This window comes from Somniosus microcephalus, chromosome 11, assembly GCF_052327205.1.
Source record: "Somniosus microcephalus isolate GS21.2 chromosome 11, FLI_Smic_1.0, whole genome shotgun sequence".
NCBI lineage: Eukaryota > Metazoa > Chordata > Chondrichthyes > Squaliformes > Somniosidae > Somniosus > Somniosus microcephalus.
This window is the reverse complement of record NC_140997.1, coordinates 131,596,415-131,623,685: the sequence shown is the minus strand read 5'-3', so window position 1 is coordinate 131,623,685 and position 27,271 is coordinate 131,596,415. Positions and strand designations below refer to the sequence as shown.

Below are 27,271 nucleotides of genomic sequence, written 5' to 3'. Positions count from 1 at the left end.
CCAGTTGCCCTCTGGTACCTCATCCAAGTGACCTTTCTTCATACGTGAGCATAAATAATGAGTGTTACCAGGCTATGGCACCACAGGGTGAGGGCCACTACAGTCGAGCCCAATCAAGTCCACATGCGACACGGATACACCTGTACTTCCCAGCAAGAATTCCTGGATAGTGATTATGAGCTAGAACCCTGGCTTATTTTGTCCCTCGTTAGCCCAGGGATGCTGAAGACAACTGCAGCACTCTGATTATTGAGTCAGCTGAGTACGTTAGCACAGATCAGCAAACTGGATCTAGAATTTCCTAGTCTGTATAGTTCAGGACCACATTTACCCACTAAGCTGTTGGGGCAGTTGAGCAAAAAACATTTTCAATATCAAGTAATTATTTCTAAACATGTCTCTTATTTTAACTATTTTTAAAACATTGCCCCAAAATATTTTTGTTGCTTCAGATCAGTCAAGAATTTGGGTAAATATTGCAACATTGCTGGAAGGAAAGGTACTCTGTCGAGTTCCCCTTGCTTGATACTTCTTTCACTTTTTTTTATTAACATAGCCGGGTGCTTGCCTTTCTATTAAACATTTTTTTGTGAATTGTGTGCTTATCAAGGCGAATGGTGTCAATAGAACATTTTCCTAGCCATTGTCAGCACTTACAGGTCAAGTACAGTACTCCTTCTACTCTGCCAGAATCTCAGAAACATTCCACCTACTACAGCAATATAAGATTTCTCCATTTCCCACATCAGCTATCTTGCAGCCCCCAAGTCGGATTGCCAATTGGTGCTAAATTAGGGGCAAATCAATATGGGGTGGATCAAACCTAGGTCCCAGAATTGAGAAACCAAGTTCTAACAAACTGTATCATCCAGACTTTTCTCTTCTACCTCTCCCCTATTGTCACCTTTATGGCTTGATGGAGGAGCCTTTGTAAGATAATTATTTTAGACATTCAATTTATAAATGAAAGACAAGAGCTTAACATTCAAAATGCTTTTCTTGAGATAACTTTTTTCATTTGAAGTACTTATTCTTTAATGTAATGATGAATAAATTTTAGATTTTCTTTACAATATTAAATTGTCTGCATCAGATTTACTTAAAAGTATAATTGCCAGTAATAAGCATTGGAGATAATCTTTATAAGTTTCATGTGACATACCTGTGAGGTACTCTGCTGTATGCTGTGTCTACTGGACAAGTGCTGTCAAATTAAAGGAAACACAATTAGCAAAATGCATAATAATTGTAATAGTTTCAGGTTCCAATTATATTGGATGTGATCCTTGAAATCTTGGCCGACTCCTGCAACATTGTTGGACCTCATTCAAAATGCCAAACCACATCCGGATATTTTATCCATTAGAAACAGTAGCACACGTGGGCAGTAGAAGTTCAGAGTTTGGATTTCACAACAGCCTTAGAGAAAGGAGCATTACTGAGATAAAAAAATTCCTCGTGTTTGTACATCATTGATTGAATTCGTGCAGTTATCATACTAACAATAAAAGGCAGAACTAGTGCCTTTTCTTCACAGATGTAAAAATATGCTCTTCAAATAGTTACGTGATTTCTCCATCGACATTAGATGTAAATTTACATCAACCTTGACTTCTATTTTCCCTCCAGTTGGTTTTGTGCCTTTTTCCTTCATTTTTAGATTTCTTCCACATGCATACAAATCTCTACTGTGGAGATGTGCAATATTTGCTTCAATGTCACAAACAAGACATTAAAATAATCTGATGAAAGTTCATCTACCTGAAACATTAACTCTGTTTCTCTCTCCACAGATGCTGCCTAACCTGCTGAGTATATCCAGCATTTCCTGTTTTTATTTCAGATTTCCAGCATCCGCAGTATTTTGCTTTTGTATTTAAATAATCCTGTTAGCATGATCATGCATGTGCATATCTGCTGTAAAGTTACTTTTGTGACTTCACCATTCTGCACATGGACGTTCCTTGATGTCATTAGTCTGCAAGTAACCTTCCCTGATGTCTGGAGCAGTTCCATATATGTCAAAAACAGACTGTTGGCTTCTAACAATAGCCACAATAAAATAGCAGACCCAACACCAACTGTTAGTAGAGGGAGACAACAAAGTCCCCTTTTAGGTGGGTCTCAGTGCCTCTGTCGGAATGTAATCTGCTTCATTCATGTTGCAGTATAGCCCTGAAGGCAGGGCTGCTATATAATAATTGGGGTATAAAATTAATAAATCCCTTCTGCCTCAAGGTAGACTATTTCTAGACTGAACTTTGGGAAGAAGTTCCAATAGGTGGTAACATTGATCAAAGGGGAGAACCCACAACTGTTTTACATAAATTCAGATGTTCTTTCAAGCTGCACTTTTACATATATCTAACACAGGAGATGAATGTTGACCTGCTTGAGTGGCTATGAATATTCCTGAAGGAGATCTTCCTGCTTCTTCATAATAATGTTTCAATATTTCATATGCTCAGTTACTCACTTTGATGGTTCTCTGTTTCAAGATTGACGTGACAAGTTAAGCTCTCCATACATATGCAGTTTACTACATTGCCTCAGTAATTTAGTATGGTGTAGAATACATAAGTAGCTTAAATCTCCACACACATCACAATATACTTTCACTTACACATTGCACTTCCATTGCACATGCAGCCTGACAACACAGAGGCAGTGGAATGGTCAAGAGGTGATGGAGAAGTAGAGTTGGGTGTCCATATCTGTGGACGATATCGTCAAGGGAAGCTGGCAGACAAGGAACAGAACAGGGGGCAAGCATGGATCCTTGGAGGACTCGAGGTGATGGCACGGGTGGAGGGGAAGAAAAGCAACTGGTTGCTATTGAATAGATTTAAGTGGAACCAAGTGAGGACAGTCTCACTGAATTGGACAATGGAGGAGCGGCGTTGGAGGATAGTGTGGTCAGCCATGCTGAAGGCTGCAGAGAGGTGAAGTGGGTGTAACATTTGCATATTGAATTGTCATTGGCCCGCAGGCATCTGTAAGGAATACCTATTATATTCACATGTGATCACATGCTGAGTTGTCATTGGCCTGCAGGCATCTGTAAGGACTACTATTGTTTGGAAGATCCAGGCTAGGGGTCCTAATGCCAGGCTTTTCCCCCTGTGCTGCTATGAGTAAGATCAGACCTAATGCTTAATAAAAGAGTTAAACTGTAATACTCCGTTGTCCTGCAAGTTATTATTTTTGTACAAAGTGTGCAAAACAAGACATGGTGTCAGAACAGGGATTGAAAATGGACATCGTTGGAACTCCCTTCCCTCGAATCGATTTGGGATCTTTGAACTTACCTGTAGAATGGCGCAAGTTCAAGCAACACGTGGAGTTGATGTTCTCGGGTCCGCTGAAAAGCAAAGGGGAGGAAGAAAGATGCAGCTACCTACTCCTGTGGATCGAAGAAAAAGGGAGAGACATTTTCAACACATGGTCTCTCACCGCGGATGAAGCAAAGGTACTGAAAAGTTATTTTGACCGTTTTGAATCATATGTGATGCCCAAGACAAATACGATATTCGCTAGGTACAAGTTTCAGGAGAAAGTACAAGGAGCTAGTGAGTCGTTTGAACAGTTCGTGACTGAGTTAAAACTGCTGGTAAAAGACTGTGAATATGCAGATAAAGATGAGATGGTCAGAGACCGCATCGTGTTTGGAATACATTCAGCTAAAGTGAGAGAGAAACTTTTGAATGTTGGGTCTGGGCTAACACTGGACAAAGCTATGGACATAGCTAGATCGCACGAGATAGCCCAAGCACATTTGAAAACCATAACCGGCGCCACTAGCAGCTCGCGTGAACAGACAGTGCACGCAGTTAATAGACACACACCAAAGAACACCGCCCAGAGAGCGTGTTTCAGAACAGAAAGAACAGAGAGAGTTCTAAAAATGAGCGACACAGACATAAAACGCTTCAAAAACTGTGGATATTGTGGAAACAAGGTGCATGGGGAAAAGGAGCATTGCCCTGCCAAAGGAAGGCAATGTGCTAAATGTGGTAAACAGAACCACTTTGCTAAAGTTTGCAAGACTGTTTTTGGAAAGCAGGACACACAGTGAGTGACAGCCAAATGCCAGATAGAGAGCCAAATGCAGAGGAACTGTTTATTGATTCTGTGTCACAGAAAAAACAGATTTCAGAGACTGAGCAAGCCTTTGCAGATATTGAGATAGGAAAACAGGGCAAAGAGCTTAAGTTTAAACTAGACACTGGAGCTCAGGTTAATGTAATTCCTCTGAGTGAGTATCACAGCTTGAAGGATGAGTGTGAGCTACAGCCCACCTCACGCAGACTGACCAGCTATGGGGGTGAGCAGCTCATTGTAAAAGGCTCATGCGTGATGAAATGCAAGTCCAAAGAAAGCGACATGATGTTGGACTTTTACATTGTTGACACTCGAGCACCTCCAGTGCTAGGTCTAAAGGCACGTTTAGACATGGGCCTCGTCAAGCTAGTGCTATCATTGACAGCACCAGTTGAGAAGCAGACAGTCATGGAGGAGTTTGCTGACGTTTTCAAAGGAATCGGACTATTCCCAGGTGAATGCACTATTCACCTTGACCCGGCAGCAACCCCTGTGGTTTGCCCACTGAGAAGGATACCCCTTGCTCTACGTAGTTGCCTGAAGAAGGAGCTGCAGAGCATGGAAAATACAGAAATCATCGTCCAGGAAACAGAACCGACAGAGTGGGTCAACGCATTAGTAGTGGTTGAGAAACCACGTACAGGCAAGCTCAGAGTCTGTCTCGATCCCAGAGATTTGAACAAGGCTATCAAACGCCCTTACTACCCTCTACCAACACTAGATGACATCACACCTAAGCTAGTGGGAGCACGTTACTTCAGTGTAATGGACGCACGATCAGGATAGTGGACTATCAAGCTCACGGAAGAGTCATCTAAGCTAACAACGTTCAACACACCATTTGGACGCTACCGATTTCTGCGTTTACCATTTGGTCTTATCTCAGCTCAGGATGAATTCCAGCGGAAGATCGCCGAAACCTACGAAGGCCTCGACGGAGTAGTTGCAATCATAGACGACATCCTTATCTATGGCAGGAATAGAGAGGAACATGACAGGAACCTCCGTGCGATGCTACAAAGATCATGGGAGAAAGGTATCCGGCTCAACCCCGAGAAAAGCATAATCGGATCCACCAAGATCAGTTATTTCGGGCATCGCCTCTCAACTGATGGCACTAAGCCGGATCCAGAGAAAATCTCCGCCATCAAGAAGATGGAGCCGCCGAAGAACCGCGCAGAGCTAGAGACAGTACTAGGCATGGTTAACTACTTAGCCAAGTTTGCCCCGAGCCTCTCCGAAATCAACGCACCCATGCGTCAGTTGCTCAAACAATCCAATGAGTTCCTGTGGGACAAACAACATGACACAGCATTTCAGAAAATGAAAGACCTAATCACCAGAGAACCAGGACCAGTTCTTGCCTACTTCGACCCCAACAAAGAGCTCAGACTACAAGTGGACGTGTCAAAGTACGGACTAGGCGCAGTATTACTGCAAGAAGGAAAGCCCATCGGCTACGCTTCCAGATCTCACAGACAGTGAAATCAACTATGCTCAAATCGAGAAAGGGCTATATGCAATTCTGTTTGGATGTAAGCGTTTCCACCAGTACGTCTATGGCCGACAAGTCATTGTGGAATCCGACCACAAGCCCCTCGAGTCAATCATGAGGAAACCACTAGCCGCAGCCCCACCAAGGCTACAGAGAATGATCCTTCAGCTACAGAAGTACGACTTCACAATCATTCACCGTCCAGGCAAAGACATTCCTGTCGCAGACACGCTCTCCAGAAAGTCTCTTAGCTACCAGGACAGCAGCCTCAGTGAAGGCATGGATGTGCAGGTGCACATGGTGTACAACAGCTTACCTGTGAGTGACTCAAAACTGAAGGAGATCCGAGCAGGAACAGAGAAAGATGCACAACTCACACTGCTGAGCAAAGTCACACGTGAAGGATGGCCTGAGGAAAGGAGGAAATGCCCTCAGAGCATATCTGAATTCTGGAACCACAGAGACGAACTGTCACAAATCAACAGAATCGTCTTCAAAGGGGAGAAAATCATCATTCCTACCAGTCTCAGAGAAGAGATGTTGACAAAAATTCATGCTGGACATATGGGCATGGAAAAATGCAAACAAAGAGCACGTGACATTATGTTTTGGCCCAGAATGTGCAAACACATTGAGGACATTGTCGGAAAATGTTCCATTTGTCTAGAACGCCGCCCATCAAATATCAAAGAGCCCATGATACCTCACCGTATCCCAGACAGGCCCTGGCAGGTCGCGGCAATGGATCTGTTCACATGGAACAACGAGGACTACATAGTGACTGTTGATTACTACAGTGGATTTTTTGAACTGGACTAGCTTCACAGCACCACATCTGCAGCTGTGATCCACAAGCTAAAGGCAGCCTTTGCCAGGCATGGTATGGTAGAGACTTTAGTCCCAATACAAATCAAAAGAGTTTGAGACGTTTGCCAAGGCATGGGATTTCACACATGTCACATCAAACCTACATTACCCTCAAAGTAACGACCTTGCTGAAAAAACTGTCCAGATTGCAAAAACACTCATGGACAAAGCCAAAGCGGACAAAAGAGACCCCTACATCAGTCTCCTTGAGTACCGCAACACTCCGGTTGACAACTTCAAGTCACCAGCACAGCTGTTGATGAGCCGCAGACTTCGCTCAATCCAAGCACCAACCAGCAGCTGCAGCCAGAGGTCGTCAGCTGCAAGCAAGTGCATGCAAAACGTGTACAGAGACAGCAACACCAAAAGAGATACTATGACCGGTCAGCTAGACTACTGCCGCCACTGCACAATGGAGAATCCGTCAGAATCCAGGAGCATGACTACTAGAAGCCAGCAGTCGTCATCCAGCCAGCTGACACTGAGCGATCGTATCACGTCCACACCCCAGAAGGACAGGTGTACCGCCGCAATCGCAGGCACCTCCTGAACACCAAGGAAGAACACCGTCATTCCGACGAGAGGATCAGTTCAACAGAGTGTGATGAACAGAGCAATACACAAAACACATCATACTTACCTGAACCTAAACCTGAACCTGATTTGTTGACCGATTCAGGAGCATGCTCAGTTCCATACCACACAAGGTCAGGACGAGAGGTCAAGCCTAGAGTTATCCTTGACTTGTGAACTGTCAAAGAGTGTAAGTGGATCGCGGCCCTAAAAAAAACTGTACATTGTTATTGAAATGTTGAGATGTTTTCAGTGCTAGTTAAATGCTGAGTTTACTTATATGTTTATGCTACCGAGAACATTATGTAGAAGGTTTAAAAGTAATGCATAACATTTTCTTTTAAAAGATAGGGGATGTAACATTTGCATATTGAATTATCATTGGCCCGCAGGCATCTGTAAGGAATATCTATTATATTCATATGTGATCACATGCTGAGTTGTCATTGGCCTGCAGGCATCTGTAAGGACTACTATTGTTTGGAAGACCCAGGCTAGGGGTCCTAATGCCAGGCTTTTCCCCACTGTGCTGCTATGAGTAAGATCAGACCTAATGCTTAATAAAAGAGATGGGGCTAGATTTTCAGTATAGGCAGTTTTGGGGCGCTAACCTTAGCGCCCGCCCGAAGTTAGCGCCCGCCCCAAAGTAGCGCCCCGTTGCCGGGAATTCAGTGGCTTCGCCCTAAGAGGTTGGTGGAGCGCTAAAAGAGGCGTTCCACTACTCTCTTTAGGCGCTAAGCCGGCGGTCCAGAGGGATAGCGCCCAGGCGGGGCGCAGCACGGGTGCGGTCATTTTTGCACTGACAGCAGACCCCGTGGTGCCGACCAGCTCTTAAAGGGGGAAGGGACGAATTGGTCTGCTGCCACGCCCTGCACACTGCAGCCTTGCAAAGAGGCCTCAACACTACTGCTCAGCCCCAGGGAGTCATGGCAACGCCAGAGAAGGCCCGTCAGCGTGCCCTGCGCTTCTCAGAGGGTGATCTGGACATCATGCTCACAGCTCTGGAGGTGAGGCGCAAGATCTTGTTTCCAGACAGTGGGAGGAATCCAACCCACCACGACTACACCAAAGCCTGGAAGCAGATCGCCCAGAGGGTGACGTTCACCGGCGAGGCCCCCAGGACCCACACACAATGCCGTAAGAAGTACAACGATCTGACCAGGATTGTGAGGGTGAGTAGCCTTTCCAGTCTCCTCCTCATTCTTGCATGTACACCTGACATGATGGGCAAAGGGACCTGAAAGTCCTTTTGGCCAGCCCTCAGCCAGCAGCATTGGGACAGTCATGAGCATCAAATGGCCATTCGGCACTCTACACTTTGGCCAAGCTATTCCACCATGGGAGGCAGTGCACACTACATCAGGGCTTCACTCTGTCCAAGCTATTCCACCATGGGAGGCAGTGCACACTACATCAGGGCTTCACTCTGTCCAAGCTATTCCACCATGGGAGGCAGTGCTCACTACATCAGGGCTTCACTCTGTCCAAGCTATTCCACCATGGGAGGCAGTGCACACTACATCAGGGCTTCACTGCGCAATTACAGCCCGTCCTTTCTCTTGCAGGCTAAAGTAGCGTTTAATCGCCAGGCCCGTGCCAGGGGTGGCCGCGCCAAGCTGCAGAAGCTCACTCGGCTGGAGGAGCGCGTGTGTGTGCTCATGGGAGCACGTGTGATTGTCCCCACAGCGTGCGGTGTATCCGACCCTCCACTGCCCGGCAATGGTAAGGACCTCGCCTTTTGGCCCTCTCGCGTCGCACTGGCCCATCCGAGCTACCTCCTTTGCCACTGTCCCACCAATGCGCTGAATCCCACCAGTCCTAACTCCCTCGCTGACGCCGTCTCCTCACTCTGAAGCTACTCTTGTGCATTCCTGCTTTCAGCTGGTGACGACCAGGACCCTGAGGCTGCCAGTGACAGCACCTCCAACCAGGAGGAGGAGGAGGAGCAAGCCGGACCTTCGGGGGAACAGTCACGTCCCGCAGGAGAGGAGGAAATGCTCGACACCTCCTCACTGGACGAGTGCCTGGAGGAACTGTCGCAGGGCAATGCAGCTTCTGGGACCAGTGGCGTCCAGCCACCCAGCAGCCGTGCGCGTGGCCCGCGGCCTTCCCCCCAAAGGGGGGAAGGATCAGAGGGGAGTGCTGCTGCTCGGCACACTCGCCGTCACCAACGCGGCAAGGGTCCCCTAGTTCGGCCCCCTCCTCCCCAGCGGGAGAGTCGCGACTCCAGTCCGGACACCTTCACTTCGGAGGAGGTGCGGAAGCTCGATCAGATGGCCGACGACTCGGACCGGCGCCACACGGAGCTCATGAGCGTGGTGGGGCGCATGCCTGAGGCCATCGAGTCGCTGGCGACCAGTGTGCGCGAGTTCGGGGCAGCAACTGCCGCGACTGGCCGCATGCTAACTGATGCCGTCAAGACCCTGGCGGATGTGATGCATGCGCACACCAGGACCACAGGGCCACTCACTGCTGCCACACGCGCTGTCTCAGGCAGGCATCGCCAGGGCAGGCGCCGCGCTGGACCATCCCAGCAAGCCGGCCGTCGGCTGATTGCTGCGGATCCTGCAGTGCGGGCCCGGCCGAGTGCCACCGCGCCACAGCACCAGCCAGCGCATCCCAGACGCCAGCTGGCCCACATTGCACCATCCGTCGCCGCCATTCCCCCTCTGGGGCGTCAAGGGCAAGCGGCTGCAGCTGATGGTGGCCAGGCTCAGGCGCGCCACTCAGGAGACGGCCCCTCGAGGCCCAAACGCCGTGTAGGCCGCCCCCCAGCGGCATCTGGCGGAAGGGCATCTGAGCCTCAGGCGCCTTCCCCCAGCCTCGCAGCAGCCACTGGGCAGAGCTTGCGAAGGAGCAGCAGGCAGGGCAGGGGAGGCAAAATGCTGGCCAAGGTCTCGCCCTCGCGGGCCACTCAGTAGAGGGTGTGGCCAGCTTTCCTTTAATATGGCGGTGGCCATCTTTATTTTGCCCATGGTTGTGCTTTTGGAGGGCTTTTTTTTTGCGTTAGGCCGACGTTGAGGCCCGGTTTCAATAAAGGTGGAGTGGCTCCTCCCCAGTTTGTGGGAGTGAGTCGTTTGTTGGGCTTTTTGTGGGGCCCGTTTATTGTTTTTGGGGATTCATGTGGGAAGGGCTTTTCATTTTTGTTTAATAAAAAATTATCTTTATTCATGCAGTCTCCATGGTTGTTCTTCTTAGTGTTTGTTGGCTTCGCCGGCTGAGGGCTTGCGGAGCGGCTGCATTCATCTTCCCTCATGGCCCCTGGCCATTCCCTGACAGGGGGCTTAGAAGTACCGTGTAATAAGGTGGCGTCGTGCGGCCCTTGGCCCTGGTCGCTCCCTCCTGGGAACGTACTCCTGCTCCTCCTCCTCCTCCTCCTCCTCCTCCTCATGCTCCTCCTGCTCCTCCTCCTGAGGTGCTGGTCCAACGTCAGGTGGCAGTGCCTGAGTCCTGCGGATAGCCAGGTTGTGTAGCATGCAGCAAACCACCACAAATTGGGAGACCCGGTCCGGCGAATACTGGAGAGCTCCTCCGGAGCGATCAAGGCAGCGGAACCGCTGCTTGAGGACCCCAATAGTTAGCTCGATGATGTTGCGGGTGGTTTGATGGCTCTCGTTGTAGGCCTCTTCAGCAGCGGTCCTGGGCGCGCGGAGCGGGGTCATGAGCCAGGTGCACAAAGGATAGCCTTTGTCCCCGAGTAGCCATCCTCTTGGGGGAGGCTGTGCCTGGAACATGTCATGCACAGTACTCTGCCGCAGGATAAAGGCATCGTGGCTGCTGCCTGGGAAGCTGGCATTGACTGCCATGATGCGCTGCTTGTGGTCACAGACCAGCTGCACATTCAGAGAATGGTAGCCCTTCCTGTTGCGATACTGCTCGCCATGCTCCAGAGGGGCCCGCAAAGCCACATGCGTACAGTCAATGGCGCCCTGCACCAAGGGGAATTCCCCGAGTCTGGAAAATCCCAATGCGCGCTGATGCTGGCTCTCCAGGGCCATGGGGAAGGAGATGAATTGGCTTCTCCTTCTGAACAGTGCTTCGGTCACCTGGCGGATGCAGCGATGCGCGCCGTACTGGGAGATGTTTGCTATGTCCCCAGCAGCGTATTGGAAGGAGCCGGTGGCATAGAAGTTCAATGCCACTGTCACCTTCACTTCCACCGACAGAGACGTCCTGCACCTGAGCTTTGGCCGCAGATCTCGGCGAAGCAGGTGGCAGATCTCTGCAATCACCCCCTTCCGGAATCGGAGCCTTTTAACACATCGCGCGGCACTCATGTTTAGGTAGGAGCGCTGCTGGCGGTATAGCCTGACTGGGTAAGGCCTACGTGGCCGACGCCTGTAGCCCCCTCTGCCTCTAGCCAGGGCTGCCCCTCTCACAATACGTCTGCGAGCCCTACGGACATGGAGCTGCAGCTCCGCGTTGGCACCCCATGCAACCCCCATCAAATCCTGGCAAACACTCTAATTTCCAAATGGCCACTTGCAGCGCTGTTGCCTGAGTCCAAAAATACCTGGCTCTTGCTGCTTGAAACCAGTTAGCTATCCTCCTTGTTGTGTCTCCAGAAATGCGTTGCACAAGACTGTTTTCTGAAATAATGGATGGCCTTTATACTGGAGAGGACGTTCCCTTTAATTAGCGCCCCCCGGGGCCCGCGCTGGTTGTGTTGCGTTCCTTTTTCCAAACGCTCCGGCCGCCCGCCGCACAATGGGGCGGTCCGACTGAAGTTTGCAATCGGGGCGGCCAAAGGGCGTTGCACGAGGATGTGACGTCATTTTCTGCGCGCGCATCCGGGCGGGCGCTAAACTTTGCGCCGGCGCTAACGGGCAACTTAATTTGGGGCGGGGCGCAAACTGCGCTGCGCCCGGGCGCTACACGCATAGCGCCCGGAAATCACTTCTCTTAAGGCGCTAACTGCTGGCGCAAGCAACTGAAAATCTAGCCCTTAAACTGTAATACTCTGTTGTCCTGCAATTTATTAGTTTTATACAAAGTGTGTAAAACAAGACAGTGGGGCAAGGGCTAATGTACCATACCACAGTCAGTCACAGAGAATATCATTCTTGACTTTGGTTAGAGTCATTTTTGGGGTGTGGGAGGGGTGGAAATCTAATTGGAGGGATTCAAACAGGGAGTTACAGGAGAGATCTCTGCTAGCATCTTCTGACTTGTGTGGCACCAGATAAAACACAAACCTCTGATGAGTCCTGAAGAAGAGTCCTATCAGAATTCAAATGAACACAATAATGGCTCACTAAATGCAAGCCAAAACTAACACTAATAACAGAGCAGTTTTCCATGCAAGAAACTTAAACACACATGTGTGAAGAAGTTCAAATAGTGGTGCGTTAACTTGTGAAGAACTAATTTAAAGTCCCAATTGGGAATCTGTGAGGGCCTAAGTGAGCACATCAGTCATAGACTAATGTTGAAAAAATGCTGGATATAACCTACAATATGAGAGAGAAGACCAATTGATTCAGTAGCACACCATTTCACAACTATTTTCCATTTTTTGCAAAATGCAAAATTTTTTGCAAAAGCTCCATCAGCGGAAGTCTTGCATGAGCTCATATGGTATTTACCACTGGGAATGGAAGACAGACCTAACACTACAGTGTTATAAAGTAACAATTACTTGCATTTATATAGAACTCTTAACATAAAAAATAGCCTAAAGTGCTTCACAGAGGTATGAGCAAAATGTATGTCAAGCCGAAAATAGGTTTACTAAGACAATACTTGGAGTATTATGTCTCCTCACATTAGGGAGGACATTGTGATTATCAAGAGAAGGGCAACAAGGAAGATCCCCACCTTGGGGCACTGAGCTATGAAGACAGACTTGATGCCTTGGGTTTTCACTCGCTGGTGAGCCAGAGACTTAAATATTTAAGATTATTAAAGACAAGGACATGAAAGTAGACTGTGAGTTTGAGGTGATGGAGACAGATAGAACTAGGAACCACCCAAAGTCAGATTGGATGTCTGGAAGTTTTCTTTTTGCTAGAGAGTGACTGACCTAGAGACTGGCTACTGAGGTGGAAAAAGAGGCAATCACAGAGTAAATCATTCTGTAAAATAATTAATAGGTTTGTGGGCTGCTGAGGCTTTGCCTGATTACCCACGTGTGGGTCGGAGAGGATTTTTTTTTTTAAACAGAGGACTCCTGAACTAGCTTAAGTACTGCTTCTTCAATGAATTGGAAGGAAGTGGTGGGGGTGGGGGGTTGGTAATATGGGGATGAATTCACCACAGCTAGAGTGAGCACACATTGGAGCACATTGGTCTCTTATCCTTGATACATAAACTTCTTTCGACAAATAAAAATTAGAATGTCTCTGGGTTCAATATTTGACTTCTCAACTGTGAAAGGAGATGCCTCCTGTGAGGCAGTGATCCTCATTGCGCCAATGTATGGACAGAGTAAAAGAACTAGGAAGGTAGTACAGGAGTGCCCTGGGTCCATCTCCCTCTCCAACAGATTTTCCGTTTTGGATACTGATGGGGGAGATGGTTTCTCAGAGGAATGCAGCAAGAGCCAAGTCCGTGGCACTACGAATGGCTCAGCTGCACAGGAGGGGAGGAAAAAGAGTGGGAGAGCAATAGAGACAGGGGATTCTATCATAAGGGGAACAGATAGACGTTTCTGTGGCCGCAGACGTGACTCCAGGATGGTATGTTACCACCCTGGTGCCAGGGTCAAGGATGTCACTGAACGGCTGCAGGGCATTCTGAACGGGGAGGGCGAACAGTCAGAGGTCGTGGTTCACATTGGTACCAACGACATGGGTAGAAAGAGGGATGAGGTCCTGCAACAAGAATTTAGGGAGCTAGGTAGCAGATTAAAAAGCAGGACCTCAAAGGTTGTAATCTCTAGATTACTCCCGGTGCTACGTGCTAGTGAGTATAGGAATAGGAGGATAGAGCAGATGAATGCGTGGCTAAAGAGTTGGTGCAGGAGGGAGGGCTTTAGTTTCCTGGATCACTGGGTCTGGTTCTGGGGAAGGTGGGACTTATACAAGTCGGACGGGTTGCACCTAAACCGGAACGGGACCAACATCCTTGTGGGGAGGTTTGCTAGTACTGTTGAGGGGGGTTTAAACTAACTTGGCAGGGGGATGGGATACGGAGTGGAGCTATAGTAGGGGGTGATGCAAAGCCAAATATAGAGGAAAAAACAAGTCAACCTGGAAGGTAGTGCAAATATGTAATGGCACAAGGGAGTATCGCAAGGCTGGATGGCATTTATTTTAATGCAAGGAGTCTTGCGAGTAAGGCAGATGAATTGAAGGTGTTGATGAACACATGGGAGTATGATATTGTTGCTATCACAGAGACATGGTTGAGGGAGGGGCAGGACTGGCAGCTCAATATTCCGGGGTATAAAATCTTCAGGCGAGACAGAGGGGGTGTAAAAGAGCGGGTGTCGCAATATTAATCAAGGAGTCAATTACTGCTGCAAGGAGGGATGATATCTTAGCAGGTTCCTCTAATGAGGCCATATGGGTAGAACTTAAAAACAAAAAGGGGGCAAGCACTTTGCTGGGAGTGTACTATAGGCCCCCAAACAGTCAGGGGAGATAGAGGAACAGATATGTAGGCAAATCTCAGAGAAGTGTAGAAATAGTAGGGTACTAATAGTAGGGGATTTCAACTTCCCCAGTATTCACTGGGATAGTCAGAGTGTGAAAGGCCTAGAGGGTGCAGAATTCTTAAAGTGCATCCAGGAGAGCTTTTTGAGCCAGCATGTAGAAAGTCCTACAAGAGAGGGGGCAGTACTGGACCTAATTCTAGGGAATGTAGCCGGGCAAGTGGTAGAAGTGTCAGTAGGAGAGCATTTTGGTGACAGTGACCATAATTCGGTGAGATTTAAGGTAGTCATGGAAAAGGACAAAGATGGACCGGAAATAAAGCCTCTAAATTGGGGGAAGGCCGATTTTAATATGATAAGGCAAGATCTGGCCAAAGTGGACTGGGATCAGCTACTTGTAGGAAAATCCACATTAGAGCAGTGGGAGTCTTTCAGAAAGGAAATAGAGAGAGTTGTCTTCATCTTAGGCAGTCCCTCAGAACCAAGGATGACTTGCTTCCACATTAAAAATGAGTTTGTAGGTGACTGATGAGTCCAATGCGGGACCTACAGTCTCTGTCACAGGTGGGGCAGACGGTGGTTGAAGGGGCGGGTGGGTGGGGTGCTTGGGTTGACGTGCGCTCCATGCACTGCCTGCGCTTGGCTTCCGCTTGCTCCCAGCGAAGAGACTCGAGGTGTTCGGCGCCTTCCCAGATGCTTCTCCTCCACTTTGTGCGGTCTTGGGCCAGGGATTCCCAGGTGTCGGTGGGGATGTTACACTTTTTCAAGGAGGCTTTGAGGGTGTCCTTGAAGCATTTCCTCTGCCCACCTGGGGCTCTCTTGCCATGCCGGAGCACCGAGTAGAGCGCTTGTTTTGGGAGTCTCGTATCGGGCATGTGGACAATGTGACCCATCCATCGGAGCTGATTGACCGTGGTCAAAGCTTCGATGCTGGGGATGTTGGCCTGAGCAAGAACACTGACGTTGGTGCGCCTATCCTGCCAATGGATTTGCAGGATCTTGCGGAGGCAGCGTTGGTGGTACCTCTCCAGTGCTTTGAGGTGCCTGCTGTACATGGTCCATGTCTCTGAGGCATACAGCAGGGCGGGTATCACTGCTGCTCTGTAGACCATGAGCTTAGTGCCGGCTTTGAGGTCCTGGTCTTCAAACACTCTCTTCCTCAGGCGACTGAAGGCTGCACTGGCACACTGAAGAGAGTACAACGCCAACATGTTCCCGTAAAGGTCAAGGGTGGGACCCACAAGCCCAGGGAACCCTGGATGTCAAGGGATATACAAGAATGGATTAGGAAAAAAAGGGAGGCTTTTGGCAGATACAAAGGACTAAAAACTAGAGAGTATAGAAAGTGCAGGGGGGTACTTAAAAAAAGAAATTAGGAGAGCGAAGAGGGGGCATGAAAAAACAGTGGCGGGCAAAATAAAAGAAAATCCCAATATAAGTATATTATGGGCAAGAGGATAACCAGGGAAAGAGTAGGGCCCATTAGGGACCAAAGTGGCAATCTGTGAGTAGAGCCGGAAGATGTGGGTGAGGTTTTAAATGAATATTTTGCATCTGTGTTCACTATGGGGAAGGACAATGTAGGCATAGAAATCAGGCAGGGGGATTGTGATATACTTGAACAAATTAATATTGAGAGGGAGGAGGTACTAGCGGTTTTAGTGGGCTTAAAAGTGGATAAATCCCCAGGCCCAGACGAGATGTATCCCAGGCTGCTGTGTGAGGCAAGGGAGGAGATTGCAGGGACTCCTACACAAATTTTCAGAACCTCTCTGGCCACAGGGGAGGTGCCAGAGGACTGGAGGACAGCTAACGTAGTACCATTATTCAAGAAGGGTACCAGGGATAAACCAGGGAATTACAGGCCAGTGAGCCTAACATCAGTGGTAGGGAAATTATTGGAAAAAATTCTGAGGGACAGAATTAGTCTGCACTTGGAGGGGCAAGGATTAATCAAGGATGGTCAGCATGGCTTTGTCAGGAGAAGATCATGTCTGACCAATTTGATTGAATTTTTCAAGGGGGTGATCAGGTGTGTGGATGAGGGTAGTGCAGTTGATGTGGTCTACATGGACTTCAGTAAAGATTTTGACAAAGACCCGCATGGGAGACTGGTCAAGAAGGTAAGAGCCCATGGGATCCAGGGCAACTTGGCACATTGGATCCAAAATTGGCTTAGTGGCAGGAGGCAGAGGGTGATGGTCGAAGGTTGTTTTTGTGACTGGCAACCTGTGTCCCATGGTGTACCGCAGGGATCGGTGCTGGGTCCTTTGCTGTTTGTAGTGTACATTAATGATTTAGATATGAATGTAGGAGGTATGATCAGTAAGTTCGCAGATGACACGAAAATTGGTGGAGCGGTAAATAGCGAGGAGGGAAGCCTCAGGCTACAGGATGATATAGTTGGGTTGGTTAGATGGGCAGAACAGTGGCAAATGGAATTTAACCCTGAAAAGTGTGAGGTGATGCATTTTGGGAGGACTAACAAGGCAAGGGAATACACAATGAATAGTAGGACCCTAGGAAGGACAGAGGATCAGAGGGACCTTGGTGTGCATGTACATAGATCCCTGAAGGCAGCAGAACAGGTGGATAAGGTGGTTAAAAAGGCATATGGGATACTTGCCTTCATTAGCCAAGGCATAGAATATAAGAGCAGGGAGGTTATGATGGAGCTGTACAAAACGCTAGTTAGGCCACAGCTGGAATACTGTGTGCAGTTCTGGTCGCCACACTATAGGAGGAATGTGATTGCATTGGAGAGGGTGCAGAGGAGATTCACCAGGATGTTACCTGGGCTGGAGCACTTCAGCTATGAGGAGAGACTGGACAGGCTGGGGTAGTTTTCCTTAGAGCAGAGAAGGCTGAGGGGGGGACCTGATTGAGGTGTACAAAATTATGAGGGGCATAGATAGGGTAGATAGAAAGGAACTTTTCCCCTTAGTAGAGGGATCAATAACCAGGGGGCATAGTTTCAAGGTAAGGGGCAGGAGGCTTAGAGGGGATTTGAGGAAAAACTTTTTCACCCAGAGGGTGGTTCGAATCTGGAACTCACTGCCTGAAAGGGTGATAGAGGCAGGAACCCTCACAACATTCAAAAAGCATTTAGATAAGCACTTGAAACGCCATAGCATACAAGGCTACGGACCAAGTGCTGGAAAATGGGATTAGAATAGACAGGGCTTGATGGCGGGTGCAGACACGATGGGCCGAAGGGCTGTATAACTCTATGACTCTGGTTTCCAAGGTCATTTAGGGGTTACTAATATGACCTTCTCTGTCTACTTCTACCTTTTTAACTATAAAGAAAGACTTGCATTTATATAGCGCCTTTCACGACCACCGGATTCTCAAAGCGCTGTACAGCCAATTAAGTATTTTTGGAGTGTAGTAACTGTTGTACTGTGGGAAACGCGGCAGCCAATTTGCACACAGCAATGTGATAATGACCAGATAATGTTTTTGTTATGTTGATTGAGGGATAAATCTTGGCCAGGTCACCTGCTCTTCTTTGAAATAGTGCCACGGGATCTTTTATTTCCACTTGAGAGAGCAGACGGGGCCTTGGTTTAACGTCTCATCCGAAAGACGGCACCTCCAACAATGCAGCACTCCCTCAGCACTGCACTGGAGTGTCAGCCTAGATTTATATGCTCAAGTCCCTGGAGTGGGTGTTGAACCCATAACTTACCGACTCAGAGGCAAGTGTGCTGCCCACTGAGCCACAGCTGACACTATGTGTGGGATCAGGGGACATGCATAATGAAATATCCAGGAAAGGAGAGTCTGTCCAACCACCAGGCAGGCATGGCTCTGTCTTTGAGCAAAAACACCAAAATAGAAAGTTGTTTGATGGCAAACAAGTCTATCTCACCAACCTCTGAAAATGTCCAGAACTACCTCTAGGTATATCTTTTACTCCTAAAGGTGAGCCATAGCCTACTTCAGTCAACTATGGCAGGGACTGTCCTGTAATACACCGTGCTCCTGTGAACACCATGCCAGGTTCAGTGTCAAAGTCCTGTCCATGTTAACTGATTGGGAAAGAGAGGCTTGAAGGATGGAGGTGCAGAAATGACAGATGGATGGGCAGGAATAAAGGGTGAAGGGGCAGGAATGAAGGGAGGATGGAGGTGCAGGAATGAAGGATGGAGGTGCAGGAATGATGGATGGAGGAACAGGAATGGAGGATGGAGGAGCAGGAATGGAGGATGGAGGTGCAGGAATGGAGGATGGAGGAGCAGGAATGAAGGATGGAGGTGCAGGAATGGAGGATGGAGGAGCAGGAATGAAGGATGGAGGATGGAGGAGCAGGAATGGAGGATGGAGGAGCAGGAATGAAGGATGGAGGTGCAGGAATGGAGGATGGAGGGGCAGGAATGACGGATGGAGGAGCAGGAATGGAGGATGGAGGAGCAGGAATGGAGGATGGAGGAGCAGGAATGATGGATGGAGGAGCAGGAATGGAGGATGGAGGAGCAGGAATGGAGGATGGAGGAGCAGGAATGACGGATGGAGGAGCAGGAATGGAGGATGGAGGAGCAGGAATGATGGATGGAGGGGCAGGAATGGAGGATGGAGGGGCAGGAATGACGGATGGAGGTGCAGGAATGGAGGATGGAGGAGCAGGAATGGAGGATGGAGGGGCAGGAATGGAGGATGGAGGAGCAGGAATGGAGGATGGAGGGGCAGGAATGAAGGATGGAGGTGCAGGAATGGAGGATGGAGGAGCAGGAATGGAGGATGGAGGAGCAGGAATGAAGGATGGAGGGGCAGGAATGGAGGATGGAGGAGCAGGAATGACGGATGGAGGAGCAGGAATGGAGGATGGAGGGGCAGGAATGGAGGATGGAGGAGCAGGAATGGAGGATGGAGGGGCAGGAATGGAGGATGGAGGAGCAGGAATGGAGGATGGAGGAGCAGGAATGAAGGATGGAGGGGCAGGAATGGAGGATGGAGGAGCAGGAATGACGGATGGAGGAGCAGGAATGGAGGATGGAGGGGCAGGAATGGAGGATGGAGGAGCAGGAATGGAGGATGGAGGGGCAGGAATGGAGGATGGAGGAGCAGGAATGGAGGATGGAGGGGCAGGAATGGAGGATGGAGGAGCAGGAATGAAGGATGGAGGGGCAGGAAAGAAGGATGGAGGGGCAGGAATGAAGGATGGAGGAGCAGGAATGGTGGATGGATGGGCAGGAATGAATACTAGAGTCTAGTCTTCAGTTGCTTACACCTTCTATGTTGAAATTTGGTGATTGATGGCTGGTGCCATCACTAATAAGACAGTAAGCAAGTGCCCCCTTTTAACGGGGCACAACCAATAAACCACAAATGAACTTAAATTTAAATGAAACTTAACAAATCCAATCACAATTTTGTGAAACACTCCAGTCCCTCCGGTGCCCACTGGTCACCGAAGGCCTCCCTCATACCAGCGTACACCGAGTGCTCCATCTCCAGGGACACCCGGGCGCAAACATAACAACGGAAGAGAGGCAGGCAGTTGGATCGAACGACTCCTTGGCCGCCTTGGCCAAGCCTAGGAGCAGTCCAACAAGGAGGTCCTCCGACTTGCCCGCTCCCCTCCACACCGGGTTCCCAAGGACCAGGAGCATGTGACATAAATGCAACCTAAAATTGAGGAGCAGCCCATTCAAAAATTGGAAGAGGGGCTACAACCTCTCACACTAAATGTATACATGGAACATGGACTCCTCCAGGCCGCAGAAATTGCAGGCAGCCAGGGAGTCCATGAACCTACTTAAAAATTTGTTGCACGGGATTGCACCATGCCAAACCCCCCACGCCCAGTCCCCATTAGAAAAGGGGAGGACTCCCGCGAAAAGAGCCCTCCATTGGGGACCCCTATTTCCTCCGGACGGCAAGGTGCCACTTCCGGACGGCAGACGAGGAAGACAAAGTAGAGAGTGTGCAAGAGCAGCCCGTACAGGAAACCCGTCCATGCAGAGTGGAAAAGGAGACGGCTCAAGCTGTGAAGCACCGGCTCCCGAAAGAGGTTTCAGGGCCTGGCACCAATGAAAAGTTCTGTCCGAACGGGGGTCAGCTCGGACAGGATTGTTCCACACGCTTGAGCCTCCTCGACTCAGCTAGCGGAGTCAGGGCTGAGTGCCTCTTTTAGCGTCTCGATGGCTTTGGCCGCGGACCGGATGCCATGCCAGCTTCTCTGAATATGCGCTGTGCCAGCTCGTCTGGTGACATCCAGCCTGCTCCTCCGCCATCCAGTACGTCCCTGACTCTGGTTACCTTGCCAGCCAGGGCCCTCCCCTCCATCAGCCACCTGAAACCGTGATCGTGGAGGTGCGGATTCCTGAGCAGCGGCTCATGGAGGATAGCCGCCAATCCTGACGGGGGAGAACTCCGGCTGGAAGTGACAGTGTTCCAGATCCTGATCAGTGCCTGGTAAAAGACAGGCAGCTCCTGCAAGGAGGCATGACTACACCCCAGTTTTGTAAACAGGAACAGCGTGTCGTAATTAAGGCCTTGCAGCTGGTGGAAGAAATACGTTGCCAGCGCACACCATCTGGGAGGTTCCTTAACATACAGGTATCTCTGCAGGGTCTGAAGACGGAAAGTTGCAGCCTGGGTACGCACGCACACCAGCGCATGACCGCCCTCACTAGCGGGAGACTCAGAAGCGGCAGAGACCCAATGCTTCCTTTTGTTCCAGAAGTCAACAAGTTTCTTCTGTATCTTGGGAGACAAACTCAGGGGGAGGGATCAAAGCGGCCACCAGCTGATTTATGACCAACGCTCGACCCCTGTAGGACAGCACTCGGAGCAGTCCTGCATAGCGCCCTAGGCGAGTGGTGACTTTGGCCTCCAGCTCTTGCCAGTTCACCGGCCAGGCTTCCTCAGCAAGGCTAAGGTAGACTCCCAGGTAGAGGAGATGAGTGGTACTCCAGGCAAAAGGCCTGAGCTCCTCCAGCAGGGAGTCCACCTGCCACTGGCCCACCAGAAGTCTGGAACATTTCTCCCAGTTGATCCTCGCAGAGGACATGGCAGAGTAGATCTGCTGGCACTCACCGCAAGTCAACGGGATCCGTGACCATGAGGAGCACGTCATCGGCGTAAGCCAAGAGGACGAACTCTACACCCAGCCCTTGCAAAGCCAGTCCATTCAAAATCTTCCACAAGAGGTGCAGGAAAGGCTCCATGCAGATGGCATATAACTGGCCGGACATGGGGCATCCCTGGCGCACCCCTCTCCTGAAGCAAAGGGTCGCCGTCAAAGACCCGTTAACCTTAATCAGACACTCCGCGGGGGTGTACAGAAGTCGGATCTGGGCGACAAAATGCATCCCGAACCCAAATGCACGCAGAGATCCGAAGAGGTACTCGTGATCCACCCTGTCAAATGCCTTCTCCTGATCCAGGGAAAAGAAGGTGACCGACAGATCAGCCCCCGGACCAGATGAATGTTGTCGTGGATGATCGGGACTGTGTAGGACTGGTCGGGGTGGATCATGCAGGCCAGCACGGTGCCAAGAATAGCAGACATTGCCCTGGCAAAGATCTTGTAGTCCGTGCTGAGCAGGGAGACCGGGCGCCAGTTCTTAAGTAAGCAGAGATCGCACTTCTTGGGCAGCAGGATGATGACTGCCCTGCGCCAAGAGAGGGGCATTTCACCGGACGCCAAACTTTCCCACAGGACCCGCGCGTAGTCACCCCCCAGGACGTGCCAGAATGCCCTGTGGAACTCCACTGTCAGCCCGTCCAGCCCCGGGGACTTGCTCCTTGTGAGCTGGCTGAGGGCACCGGTTAGCTCCGCCAGGCTTAGCGGAGCATCAAGCTGTTCGGCGCCCTCCAGGCTGACCTTCAGTAGATCCTCCCACTAAACTCTGCGAGCATCCTCGCTGGACAGATCCAGAGAGAACAGAACCCCATAATAGACATGGGCCTCAGCAATGATGCCCTCCCGATTAGAGGCCAGAGATCCGTCGTTGGCCAGAAGCCCCAAGAGCTGCTTACAGAGCCTCTGCCTTTCTTCCAGCAAGAAGGGGGAGCCGCGGTCCAGGAAGAACTGGATCTGCGACCTCACGTACGTGCCTCAGGAGCAGATGAGCTGCAGGTCCTTCAGTGCGCCCTTCTTCTCTTTGTACACCTTCTGCAGGGCCGGGTCTTCAACGACTTGACCCAGACAGGACTCCACGTCGAGCATCTCCTTCTCCAACCACCCAACCTGGGCCTTCTGTCGCATGGTCGACCCCCTCGCATACTCCTGACAGAAGAGATGGACATGAGCTGTGCCTCAAGGTGGGGACGCCCCTTGCTTCCTTCTCCAGTCAACCCAGAATCGATGGAACGAATCCCGGAACCTCTCGTCTTCCAACAGCAGAGGTTGTTAAAATGCCAGTGTGCTGACCCCACCCGTGCGCGGAACGGAGTGAGCTCCACCCACACCAGGTGGCGGTCCGAACACGGCACCGGCTGCATGGAAGCTGCCAGAAAGCGGGAGACGTACGCCTGGAAAATGTAAAGGCGGTCGTTTCTGGACCTTCCTCCTCCAGACTTCATGAGTGAAGGCACTGGAGTCGGGATTGAGATTTCACTAGATGTCCACCAAGTTGAAGGATTCTGTTGAGTCTGTGCTTTCAAATGTAGTTATGCTGAATAACTGGACACAGACTACAGAATACTTAAACAGGTATTTAGTAACTGAGGGTCAGGGCTGAACTGAAATACACTTTGCTCCACAGGGTTTATATACCGGTGTGGTCACCACCGGTACTACAATGTACAAGAGCCATCAGAAAGTAGTCCATCACCTTAAGGTATCCTCTTAAGGTGGTACAGGTTACATACACTACAATTCCTCCCCTTTTAGCTTAACAGTGTACACCCCAATTTAAACATAACATGGATAACATATATACAACTTTCACACAAAACTGTTCAAAGATTCAGTCTCTGAGGAGGCCTCCTGATCCGGGCCGGATAACGCCTTTCAGGGGTCTCTGGTTCTCGTTGCTGGGGTGACTCATCCATTTGATCTCCTATGGATTGAACATCATCATGTACGTTCGAGTCTGAGGTAGATGCTACAGGCTCAATAACTTCTTCAACTGGTGTCTCTGCCGTAGACATGGGGTCGACCCTTGTTCTCGATTCCACAAGTTGGTCAGCATGGCGTCGTATTACGTTCTCACCAACGTCTACCGTGTACATCAAGGGTCCTTGTCGGGCATGAATTGTTCCGGATTGCCATTTATCATTCCTATAGTCCCTGGCCAACACTGGTTGTCCTATTTCGAAACTCCAAGTGGCCTCGTTATTTACGTGCTGGAATTGCTTGTTTTCGACTTCCCTACGCACATTGGGTTTTAACAAATCCAACCGGGACCGCAACCTCCTGTTATAGAACATTATGGCAGGGCTTTGATTTGTCACTGCATGCGTGGCGTTTCGATATGCCATCAGGAAATTGTCCACCTTGTGTTGTAGTGGAATATGGTCTTCGCTCATGGCCTTTATCGCCTTTTTGAACGTTTGTACAAATCTCTCGGCCAACCCATTGGTAGCCGGATGATATGGGGCAGATGTATAGTGTTTCACCCCATTCTTTTTCATGAATTTCTGGAATTCTTCTGACATGAACTGTGGTCCGTTGTCTGAACATATTTGTTCCGGCAACCCATTCCTTGCAAATATGGTTCTTAGAACTGCGATCGTCTTTTCAGAGGTAGTGGTCGACATCTTAATCGCTTCTGGCCATTTAGAATGTGCGTCTACCGCTATCAAAAACATGGAATCCATGAATGGACCTGCAAAGTCGATATGCACACGTTGCCATGGGGTTGAAGGCCATTCCCACGGATGCAGCGGTGCAATTGCAGGTGCGTTTTGAACTTTTTGGCACCCTGAGCAACTTTTAGTCAGATCCTCTATTTGTTTGTCGATACCTGGCCACCACACATAAGCCCTAGCAAGGCTTTTCATCTTGACTCCCCCCAGATGACCTTCATGCAGTTCCTTCAGAACTCTCTCCCTTAATTTAGGAGGAATAATCACCCTTGTTCCATACATCAATGTTCCTTGACAGACGGACAGCTGTTCTCGTCTGGCTGAGAATGCAGGTAACAGTGGTTCGCCATGTGCTGGCCATCCCTTCACTGTCAAATCGTAGACCCGAGACAGTGTCGGGTCGTTTCGGGTCTCTCTCTCAATACTCGCATTGGTGACTGGTAAGCATTCGATGATGGTCGAGTGAAATATCTCGACAGGGTCAACTGCCGGTGCCTCTTCCACTGTAGGTAGTGGCAGGCACGACAGCCCATCAGCATTACCATGTTGCTTTGTACCTTTAAATTCGATATCATATTGATGTGCCCCTAGGAAAAGGGACCATCTCTGAAGCCTCTGCGCCGTCATAACCGGAACACCCTTCTTAGGGTTAAAAATGGAAACCAACGGCTGGTGATCTGTCAGCAGCGTAAACTTTTGGCCTTGCAGGTAATGGTTAAATTTCTTAACTCCCCACACGAGGCTGAGAGCCTCCCTATCTATCTGAGCATAGTTGCGCTCTGCGGAGGTCAATGATCTGGATGCGAACGCGACTGGCCTTTCCAAGCCATTTGGCAACTTATGTGAGAGCACTGCCCCGATACCATATGGAGAAGCATCACAAGCTAAGCGAATAGGCAGCGTTGGGTTAAAGTGAGCCAACACTTCCTTAGAGGTGATCAGTGCCTTGCTTTTTTGAAAAGCCCGCTTACAGTCCTCGCTCCACTTCCATGGTACTCCCATTTGCAAAAGAGCGTTCAGCGGGTGTAACACCGTGGATAAATTTGGAAGAAACTTGTGGTAATAGTTAATCAACCCAAGGAACGACCTCAACTGGGATACATTTTCCGGAGCGGGAGCTTTCACAACAGCTTCGATCTTGTCAGGTGACATATGAAGCCCCTCCTGGTCAATGATGTGGTCGCAGTACGAGGTTCGCTTCTGAAAGAACTCACATTTCTGGCGATTAACTCTGAGTCCATATTCTTTCAATCTGGTGAGCACCTGCTCCAAATTCGCGAGGTGTTCCTTATCATCATCTCCTGTAATCAGAATGTCGTCCAGGTAGCATTGAGTGCCTGGAATTCCCTGCAATACCTGCTCCATGGCCCTTTGCCAAATCGCTGGAGCCAATGCCACTCCAAAAACCAGTCTATTATACCGATATAAGCCCTTATGTGTGTTGATCGTGAGATACTGGCGTGACGCTTCATCAACTTCCGTCTGTAGGTACGCCTGCGCCAGGTCTATCTTGGTGAACTGTTTCCCGCCAGACAGCGAAGCAAAGATATCCTCAATCCGCGGAAGCGGATATTGCACCGTGTGAAGAACCGGATTAACAGTGATCTTGAAATCGCCACAGATGCGAACCTTCCCAGGTTCCCCCGGCTTGTTGCTCAACGAACGCTTCATGACGGGAACAATGGGTGTGGCCCATTTGCTCCAGTCCACCTTTGACAGTACTCCTGAACGTTCTAGCCCTTCCAGCTCTGCTTCCACAGCAGGTCGTATCGCATAAGGTACCGGTCTGGCTTTGAAAAATTTTGGGTTTGCATGTTCTTCAACCTTGATGTTTGCCGTAATTCCTTTCAGTGTTCCCAGTCCCTGTTGGAACACTTCCTTAGCATCGTCCAATATTTTGGACAGTCGTTTAGGTTTGACGCCGTCCTCTTTACAGGAATCTACAGTTAGTGCTTGTAAGGAATGCCAGTCCACATTTATTCTCCGGATCCATTCCCGTCCCAGTAGTGGCGGACCTCCCTCAGGTAACACATACAAGTCCATTTCCTGACTTTCTTTACCATTGTAGACCACCTTTACCTTTATCTTTCCGATGGGGTATACTCTTTGCCCCGTGTATGTTTTCAATACAATCTCCGTATCCCTCAGGGGAATGTGTGAGAATAACCTTTTGTAATCTTGCTTATTCATGACCGTCAATGCCGATCCAGTGTCCAATTCCATCTTCACTTGGACTCCTGCTATCCGAAGCATGACCCAGATAGTTTGGTGGTCTGCTGTGTTACCCACATTATGTATTTTTAGACAACCCAGTTCCTTACTGCTGGAGTCTGAATCCGTCTTCTGTTCATCCGAACTGTTCTCTGTCACCTTGTGTACTTTTTTGTACTTCTCCTGCGGCGACTTTTTGCTGCTGGTCTTCTTTCCTGACCGGCATACTCTCGCTATGTGACCAAGTTTGCCACATTGCCTGCATTCTTTATCTTTGAACCAGCACTGGTTCTGGTCATGCGTTGTCCTTCCGCAACGATAGCACTTTACTGCGCCCAATGCCATTTCATTGGTGCTGAATTCCAATGGCCTTTGCTGCATTTCTGCAGTGCCTCGTGCTGCTGCCTCGTGCGATGCTGCAATGCTGAAGGCTTTGTCCAGCGTAAGATCCTTTTCCTCTAGCAGTCGCTTCTGGGTTCCTTCCCTTAGTAGCCCACACACAAACTTATCTCTCAGAGTGTCTGCTAGTCCTGTACCGAACTGACAGTACTTTGATAACTTGCGCAGTTCGATTAAGAATTCAGCGTTGCTTTCCTCTTTAAGTTGAATTCTTCTGTAAAATTTAAATCGTTCCGCTATCAGCAGCGGCGTGGGGTTTAAATGCTCTT

The 27,271-nt window shown here is 49.5% G+C and overlaps 1 protein-coding gene across 5 annotated transcripts in view; it reads right to left on the bottom strand.

Moving 5' to 3' along the window:
- dock3 (dedicator of cytokinesis 3) overlaps nucleotides 1-27,271 on the bottom strand; it is a 1,512,713-nt gene that overhangs the window by 691,515 nt on the left and 793,927 nt on the right. For all 5 annotated transcript variants that reach the window (XM_086001262.1, XM_086001257.1, XM_086001258.1 and 2 more), the window contains one exon: nucleotides 1,163-1,204. In XM_086001262.1, coding sequence (XP_085857388.1) covers nucleotides 1,163-1,204 — 42 coding nt within the window. The remainder of the gene's footprint in view (nucleotides 1-1,162; nucleotides 1,205-27,271) is intronic.